This window comes from Danio aesculapii, chromosome 6 (assembly GCF_903798145.1).
Source record: "Danio aesculapii chromosome 6, fDanAes4.1, whole genome shotgun sequence".
NCBI classification, from domain to species: Eukaryota; Metazoa; Chordata; class Actinopteri; order Cypriniformes; family Danionidae; genus Danio; species Danio aesculapii.
Window position 1 is genome coordinate 58,577,364 of NC_079440.1, and position 10,000 is coordinate 58,587,363.

Below are 10,000 nucleotides of genomic sequence, written 5' to 3' on the forward strand. Positions count from 1 at the left end.
CTTAGATTCAACTCAAAAAATTTAAGGCAACATTTTCCAACTACTTTTTGTAAGTTTAGTGAACTTCTTGTTATTTTGATTTGGTAAAAATCAATATTATTTTGCTGTATGCTAAAAAATTAAGTTGAGTCTAAAATATAAAGCAAAATATTTGAGTTTTTATCACTTAATTAAAATAAGTAACATTTTAAATAAAAACTTTAACTTGATTTTAGTTAAATCATTTTCACTATTACTCTTAATTTAGACAAATTATTTCTTCAATCCAATTTAAATAATTAGTTAGCATTGCCACAATTTTAATTAACAAGGAAAGAGAGGTATTCATTTCAAACATTTATTACTCTAAAACAGTTGCCATATACAAACTAGGTGCATTAAGTTTCTATAATCAATTTTAATGTTGTAAACATTTTAACATTAGAATTACAGAAACTTTTAACTTCATCTTTAAGTACAGCATAGAACACATTTAAAGTGCAGTCTGTGTACTCTTAACACTGACAATAAAATAGCGACTCTTGACCTGAGCAATTTACATAAACAGAATGACTTTGGTGCACTACAATACATTTTCATATGTACTAATACATAATAAACTAATACAAGAACATGTTTGAAGTACAGTCAGTGCTATATTCCAATAAAACATTTGACACTGAAATAAAATAAAGGGCATCTGACATTAGCACTTGACATAACAAAACAAACTTCAGCACATCAAGTGCCCAGAAGCTGCAGACATGTCCAGGAACTGGTCATCTGTGCTTGACAACCACATTGTTCTAAATTAAACTGTCCATCGAACAAGAGTGAAAGAAACAGAACCTCTAAGCCACAGCCAATTAACAGATAAACATTCACAACAATCTTCTGGAAAATTCAACAAAAACACAAGATTGCCATTTAGTGTGAGGCTGGCATGTGCTCAAACTCAGATGTTTGTTTTTTAGTGTTATGAATCAGGAGAAAGGCTTTGGGAGCATTTCTAGTCCCACAAAAGGTATTTGGAACACCTTAAATGTTTTGCAGAGTTGTGGTGGATACTGCAGGTTCAGAGCATGTCATCCCCAGAAGCAGCCAACATGCCCTGGCCAGATTTCCAAGATCAGTAAGCCCTGGGATTCCCTCAATGATGAAGCCCACCGCATCTGGCTCACGGCAGACATATAACAGAACATTAAAGGGCACATAGTTTACCTCTTTTTTATGATTTAATATTAATATTATGGTTCTTCTGAGTGTGCCAGTTTAGGTTCAGTTTAAAACACAATTCAGATTGTTTTATTATAATGTGTTAAAAAGTGTCATGTTGGGGGCGTGTCCACAGTTCGCTGATTTATGGGTGTGTTGCTTCACATGTAAATTAGCTTCAGCTTCCCGGCAACGTAACAATGGGGCGGGGCCATGAGCTCACCCGCTCTGCGTTTGCAACAGAGTCTGACAGGCAGACTGAGAGAACGAGCTGGAGTGAGAGGTTGAGCATTCAGTCGTACATGTACGACTCGGACACAGACCAAGCAGAGAGTACAAAATCATTTGTGTCTTTGTACAGTTTTACAGCCAACTGTGTGCTAGTTTCAAGTGCCGAGCTTGTACACAGAAACTAATAACCACGCACACTGAATTAACTTCGACTGAGGCACCAGATGCGCTGCTCGAAGCCGCGACACGGCACACCAGACACTCTCTGTGGCGCGGCAGAAACATGAAGTGTCCCGAATCGTCGCGCCACGCATTTTTGAATTCTAAACATAGGTTTCTGCAGCGGTCCGCGGCGCCCAGCCATCGACTTGAGTGTACCCTGATAGAAACCCATGTTTAGAATTCTAAAACGCATGCTAGTTAAGATCACAGGGAGCTTCTGGGATCGCGAGAAATGCAAACGGCTGAAGTATAAGGTAGACTCAATGAGAAGTACACATGTTTGCAAACCTACCTAAAGATACAACCAATAATTCCGATTAGAGCGATAATGTGGAGAATATTGCTCTTGTGTTGAGCCCAATGAGCCTTGCATCTAAAAATAGAGCTAGCGTGTTCCTTTAGTGATATTGCTTCGACTCACGCTGAAAATGGCGGATGGGAATCAACAAACTGAGGATATGATGACGCGCCTGTCAATCAATATTGGTGGGCGGGGGGACCGCTCTCCTATGTAAAGTTGCGGTCGATCTGAAAACAGCTCCAATTGGTCCACCGTTTTTTATGTTGTTAAATTGAAAAAAAAGCACTGGGTGTGCTTATATCACCCCAATATGACAGTCTATACACCATACATGCACATATGTCTGTCCAAACAGCTTGAAAAGTAGATTTTTTACCATAGGTGCCCTTTAAGGTAAAATAAAATATTTCAAGCAAATTTATCAAAAGAGAAAGCTAAAGTGTTTATGAATTTTTATGATACAATTTGCAGAGGGATGCCAAAAATATAATGTCCAAATCTTTTTCAATGAAGCAAGAACAATCACTGTGACTCCAAACATAACAGTTAATGTAACTTTTAACTGACATGTACGAGGATGAGAGACCATGCTACTAATGTATTGCTAGCTAATTCGGAAAGAGGCTGAACATTTAAGACGAATATTTAAGACAGAATAATTGATCAAGGCTAACGCTAACATTACTAGACAAAACAAAATGACAATGTTTTTTGTAAAAGTTCACAAACTTATTAGAAACCGAATCTGGCTATATATCTCACATATAATCATCCTACGTAAGCGATATTTTGTTTTAAGATTAATGTTCAATTTCAATACCTTCGGTAAGGCCGCATGGCGCCCGCAAAACTGACAAACTTACTGTGTGAAACCTGGTGATGCGTTTACATGTTATAGTGCAATAAGTGCGTGCTCATTTGGCTAAAACCTAACTATGCAATGTAAATAGTTACTTACATGTGTTGTGTGTTGTATAAAGCCCTCAAACTCCACAGAAATACAAAACTGGTCCGGTACAGGTGACACTCGGAGCAACGACTTCATTCTGCATGCATGCTGGGCGGATCGTGATGTTTTACTTCGTATATAAACACTTAGTTTTGTAGAAGCAATTTATTTTGAAGGTCAGTGAAATGCAGTTTTTTGATAGGTAATAATAAGTGACAGAAACAATCACACTTTTTACTTGTGTAAAACTTAATTCAAAAAGAAAAGGTAATCAATTTATTGGAAGAAATATACTTCTTAAAATTAATTCCTGTCGACAACACCCTTGACGAACTTTTTACAGTGTATCCTGCTGTGTCCTGTTGTTGTTTAAGAGGTCGTCTAAAAGCGTGAGCGGTTTCACTTTCTCAAGAGAGCTCACGTGCGCTTGCCACGCACCTATATTTGAAATGACAAACTTTTTGAGCTGATGATATTAACGTGTGCGTGATTATTGAAGTGCTTCTGACATCTGAACCTTTCAGAAATGGACAAACGCAAGAGTGAAGCGAAAAAACAAAGCAGCAAATGATTCTTTTAGCAGCCTAAAACATAAACAAACGGCCATGTTTAACTATTATCATCACCCTTTGGACTATTATGAACTTTGAATGACGGAATTACTTTCTAACAGAGGTTGCATGTGCTGGTGAAGATTACAGATACAGATGAGAGGTTTCCACTGACTGGGCTATCATACAAAATAAATCATCAGTTTAAAACGCATCAGCACACTTATAAGTGCTGAATAATGCTAATGACTAGATTTTGTAGAGGTTACTGAATTTCGAATTCAGCAAAAAGCCCAACACAATCTCACGGCAATTCGTAACTTTTTGATTTAGTGGCTAATTCGTATGAATTCGTATGATCTAATTCGTACAATTTAGTACGATATGCTCATCCCCCAATGACGGTTGGGTTTAGGGGCGGGGTTAGGTGCCACGCCTTCTTTTTAAAATCGTCCAATTTCGTACGACTGAACTCATACGAATTAGCCACTAAACTGACAAAACGTAAAATACTTACGTTTCCTCGTGAGATCAGGCTGAAAAGCTACATCATAATAATCGTTATTGATTATTCTTTACATGATTATTTCTGACCTTTGATTCATATTCTATGAGTTTTGTAGGACAGGTTGTGTCCTGTTTTATTAACTCTTCTCAGTTTTTGCGCTTTGGCTTTTAGACAGTTTGGTAGGTAATTAGTCATTTTAACTAACAAATGTTTTGTTTTTGTATTGGTATTGTTTGATATTTATATCTATATATATTTTTTTCTTTTTCATTGCATATTATTGTTGTTAAAATTGTAAGGATTTCAGTAGGTTGTTTTATTATTAACACTGAGAAGATGTCCAATATTTTGAAAGGTTGAGTATATTTGCTGTATCAGAATGCAACTGATTTGTAAGCTCATGTTGGATATAACTGAGCGCTTCCAACATTGATTGTTTTGCTCTCCTTGACATTTTTGTGAATATATTTCTGTGTAAGTAGCATAACTGTAAATAGATTATATGCCTCATTTAATGTCTTACAACATTTCAGCAAAGCTTGAACATGGGGATAAAGCTGACTCAGAAGACAGTTATGTTTTCCACAAGACTGTGGTTATGTCATGATTTTTATTTCATTTTATTTTGACTTTACTATTTATAACATCTTAATTGTTCAACATTTTTATTTCACTGTTTGTAAAATCTTTGCTTCAATTTAATTTATTTTAGTTTATTTTGATTTCAACTTTTTTATTATTTTAACATTTTTATTTTTACATTAATTTTATTTTATTTTGAATTCAATGTTTATGAAATCTTTCCTTGTTCTACTTTTTATTTCATTTTTATTTTAATATTATAAAACCCTTGCTTGTTCAACTTTTTATTAATTTTACATTTTTATTTTAACATTTTTATTTATTTATTTAGATGTCAGTATTTATAAAATGTTTACTTGGTAAACTTTATTATTTTAACTATTTTATTTTATTTTGATTGTACTGTTTATAAAATCTTTCCTTCAACTTTTTATTATTTTTACATTTTTATTTTATTTTATTTTGATTTCAATATTTATAAAATGTTTTCTTGTTCAACTTATTATTTTTACATTTTAATTTTTTTTTATTTCATTATTTATAAAATGTTTTCTTGTTCAACTTATTATTTTTACATTTTTATTTTTTTTATTTCATTATTTATAAAATGTTTTCTTGTTCAACTTATTATTTTTACATTTTTATTTTTTTTTATTTCATTATTTATAAAATGTTTTCTTGTTCAACTTATTATTTTTATATTTGTATTTTTTTTATTTAGATTTCAATATTTATAAAACCTTTCCTTGTTCAACATTTATTATTTTATTTTATTTTATGTCACTGTTTATAAAACCTTTCCTTTGTCAACTTTTTTATCTTTTTAACATTTTAATTTTATTTTTATTTATTTATTTATTTTTATTTCAATATTTCTAAAATGTTTACTTGATCAACTTTTTATTATTTTAACATTTTTATTTTATTTTATTTTTTTCATTGTTTATAAATCTTTATTTGTTCAACTTTTTATTCTTCAATTTTATTTTATTTTGACTTCAGTATTTATAAAATCTTTCCTTGTTCAACTTTTATTATTTTATTTTATTTTAGTTTCAATATTATAAAAACCTTTCCTTGTTCAACTTGTTTTATTATTTTATTATATTTTCTTTTATTTTATTTTGACTTCAGTATTTATAAAACCTTTCCTTGTTCAACTTTAGATTTTTTTTATTTATTAATTTTATTTTGATTTCACTGTTTATAAAATCTTTCCTTACACTTTTTATTACTTTAACATTTTTATTTTATTTTATTTCACTTCATTTTATTTTGATTTCACTGTTTATAAAACCTTTCCTTACACTTTTTATTACTTTAGCATTTTTATTTTATTTCACTTTATTTTATTTTGATTTCAATGTTTATAAAATGTTTCCATGATCAACTTTTTATTATATGAACATTTCATTTTATTATTATTTATTTTATTTTATTTTTATTTTATAAATGATTTTACTATTTATATCCTCCTTTGTTTCCAGATTGTACTAATCTGGACATAAGTTTTTTATAAAACATTTTACTACTGCTAATTTTATTGTTAATTTATTTTAATTAAATCAGTGTTGTTGTTTTTTTTTTTATTTGTTAGCTCTTTATTTGTTTGTTTTACCAGCCATTTAACAGTAAGTAATGTTTTCAGTCATTTTAACATTTCTATTGTTATTGTGTAAATTACAGTGTGGAGATCCTTTCCAAGAAGAAGACCTTGTGGTTTTGAATGGAACTAAAGAGGAAGTGGAGACGCTACAAAAGGCCATGGAGGAGCGCCGATCAAAGGCTAAAACGGCGAAAGTAAGCTGATGCCTTTCTGATGCAGAATACACAGAGTGTAAAATAAGTAATGAACACGTCATCATTTTTCTCAGGAAACATATTTCTAAAGTGATGTTGACTTGAAATTTTGACCAAATGTTGATAACAACCAAAGAAATCCATGTATGCATAGAAAACAAATCTAATTAGTTTGCAAATGAAATTATGTGTAATAAAATGAAATTACACAGAAAAAGAGTTTTGAACACGTGAAGAAAGGCAGCTGTAGTTCGACAGTGAAAGCACAGACAGCAGCTGAAATCTCTCAGTAGTTCTTCTCCAACCCTCTGCTCCTAATTAGTGTAAATTAATATTCACTGCTTCAGTCCAACATCTACATAAGCAGGAGGATGAAGATGAAACCAGGGTGGACATTTCAGCAAGGCAATAATCCAAAACAGCCAAGGAGACTCTTAAATGCTTTCAAAGAAAGAAAATCAAGCTGTTGAATGGCCCAACCAATCACCTGACTTAAATCCAATAGAAAAAAAAACAAAATAAAGCTCAAATGAGACCTAAAAAAAATCAAGATTTTGACACTCTGTTGAAGTCTGTGAGAAACTCACACCTGAGCAATGCATATGACTTTATTCTCCATATGAGAGGCATCTTTAAGCCGCCATCACCAAAAAAAAAAATATATTATAAAGTATTAAATATGTTTCAGTAATTCGGGGCTTTCTCGCTGGGTCGATTTATTTATTTATTTATTTAGTTTTGTTTGTATTGTTTGGGTTTTACCAAAACCTGCTTCAATTTATGTCAACAGTTCCTTTAGAAATATTATTCTCAGGAAAAAACACAACATCTTCAATACTTATTTCCCCCACTGTAAATGTTTTAAAGGGATCTGTTATTAACAATCACCAATAAATGCAAATCCTTTATTATATTTTTGAGAGGAGGAAAATGAAACTGCTCCCTGAAAAGAATAAAAGAGCACAGTCGCTTATTTATCAGCTTTCTTATTCCAGGAAAAGTAGGTGTACCCAATGTAACTCAAGCCTGTCGAAACCTCCTTATTCATTTCCAATTATTTGTAAAGAAACTTGCTATTGCACACTTGTATTTTTATTAAGTGAATATAGTTATGGTTATAACACTTGTTTGTAGACAGAATAACTTATTTTGTAATTATTTTCTGTGCTTTGTTGTTATTTTAGTTAGGTGCAGGCATTGTAACTGTTATTCAGCTTGAAACCGCAAACTTGTATCAGGTAAAAAGATGGTCATGATTACAAACACAGGACAGGAGTGGCACCCGGTGTGGTCTTCTGCTGCTGTAGCCCATCAGCCTCAAGGTTGGACGTGTTGTGTGTTCAGAGGTGCTCTTCTGCAGACCTCAGTTAAAACGAGTGCTTATTTGAGTTACTGTTGCCTTTCTATCAGCAAAAACCAGTCTGGCCATTCTCCTCTGACCTCTGGCATCAACAAGGCATTTGCGCTTTTTTATTGTTTTGTTTTGTTTGTATTGTTTGGGTTTTACCAAAACCTGCTTCAATTCTGTCAACAGTTCCTTTAGAAATATTCCCAGGAAAAAACACAACATCTTCAATACTTATTTCCCCCACTGTAAATGTTTTAAAGGGATCTGTTATTAACAATCTCCAATAAATGCAAATCCTTTATTATATTTTCGAGAGAAGAGGAAAATGAAACTGCTCCCTGAAAAGAATAAAAGAGCACAGTCGCTTATTTATCAGCTTTCTTATTCCAGGAAAAGTAGGTGTACCCAATGTAACTCAAGCCTGTCGAAACCTCCTTATTCATTTCCATTCATTTGTAGCTGTACAAAAGTGATTGCTATTGCACACTTGTATTTCTTAAGTGAATATACTTATGGTTATAACACTTGTTTGTAGACAGAATAGCCTATTTTGTAGTTATTTTCTGCGCTTTGTTAAAGCGAGTGGTTATTTGAGTTACTGTTGCCTTTCTATCAGCAGAAACCAGTCTGGCCATTCTCCTCTGACCTCTGGCATCAAAAAGGCATTTGCACCCACAGAACTGCCACTCACTGGATATTTTTCAGACCATTCTCTGTAAACCCTAGAGATGGCTTTGCTTGAAAATCCCAGTAGATCAGCAGTTTCTGAAATACTCAGACCATGCCACATTCAAAGCCACTTAAATCACCTTTCTTCCTCATTCTGATACTCGGTTTGAACATGCCTAAATGTATTAAGTTGCTGCCAAGCAATTAGCTGATTAAAAATTTGCAATTACAAGCAGTTGGACAGGTGTACCTAATAAAGTGGCCGGTGAGTATATATGTTAAGAAACATTCTTATAAAATAATCTTGTTTTTTTTTTTTCTTACTTTGCAGAAATCAAAGAAGAACAAAGATACTAAAGTCTCCAAGAACCCGGATTCAACCGGTACGTGAAACATTCATGGTTATTTCAGGAATTAAAACGCTTAGAATCATTTTTGGGAATAATTTCAATCTGTGGAATTTGGGCAAAAATTCTGTACTGAGCTTCACTGTACAGCCATAACAGTCATCATAATGACTGTGAAAATAAGTGTAATATCTACTGATAATCATCACCGTTGCACCAGAGCTGTCAAACCTTACTTGTTTTGAATCATAACAAACAGTCATGTGTCCTGCAAGTATAATAATTCTTTGTTTGTTGTCTGCTGTTAATTCGATGTTTGACGTAATCTGAACTGAGATACAAAACAGAGGGCGGGGCATAGAGTAGCTCCTCCCCTTTAAAAAAAAACAGCCAGTAGCAATTTTATTTTCATACCTACCAAACGTTGATCCATTTAGGCAGAAGTGACAAACTACAAGCTTTAGATATTTATATCAGTTGTATATCTTCTAAACGTGAATTTTCTCATTATTTTGGAGCACACTGGCTTATAAATATCCTTCAGACTATCTAGCTGATACTAACATCTAAAAAGCATTATTTTAATTTCACTGGACCTTTAATACACATGTGTAAATATTTTGGGGGGAAACTCACAATTGCAAGTTTTTTTTGTTTTGTTTTTTCTCTTACAGACAATTGGGATTTTTTTCAAGCTTTTTAGCTGAAATGTCAGCATTTTTGGAAGCTCATTTCTGCCATAACCAAAAATATATAATAGTAAAAATAATAGCAAATAATTAACTCACAATTGGAAGTTTAAATTGTTATCTCTCCTCTTCTTCTTTTTCATCTTCATTATTTCAAGTTCTAGCATTTTAGGAAGCTTATTTCTGCCTTGACAAAAAAAATATGATACTAATAATAATAATGAATATAGGTATACAGAACTTTCCTGCTATTACACATTGAATGGTTCACTTTTTATGTGTATCGTATATCTTTTCTTATTTTCCTTTTTGAATTTTTATTATTTTGTTATTACTGTATTGGTGTTGTGTATGCAAAATATAAATACACTTTCTGTGCATTTGTATGACGCTTGAAGAATTTGATGCAGACTGTTAGCTATGTGTCACTTCTGTTAAAGCCAAAAGGGAAATTAGTGTTGGGTATGTATGTTTGTATATTTGTTTTTTGTAGTTGTTTTTTGTAGTTGTTTTTGACTTGGTTTTTTCTGTTTTGTGATTTTTTTTTTTTTTTTTTTTTTTTTAATCCTACAAATAAAGTATTAATATATATATATATATATATTGAAT

General features: G+C 32.1%; 1 protein-coding gene across 1 annotated transcript in view; it reads left to right on the top strand.

Annotated features, from left to right (window-relative positions):
- Positions 1–10,000, top strand: part of rtf2 (replication termination factor 2) — a 91,586-nt gene that overhangs the window by 61,624 nt on the left and 19,962 nt on the right. Inside the window, exons 6-7 of the mRNA XM_056460624.1 lie at positions 6,225–6,338; positions 8,687–8,738. Coding sequence (XP_056316599.1) covers positions 6,225–6,338; positions 8,687–8,738 — 166 coding nt within the window. The remainder of the gene's footprint in view (positions 1–6,224; positions 6,339–8,686; positions 8,739–10,000) is intronic.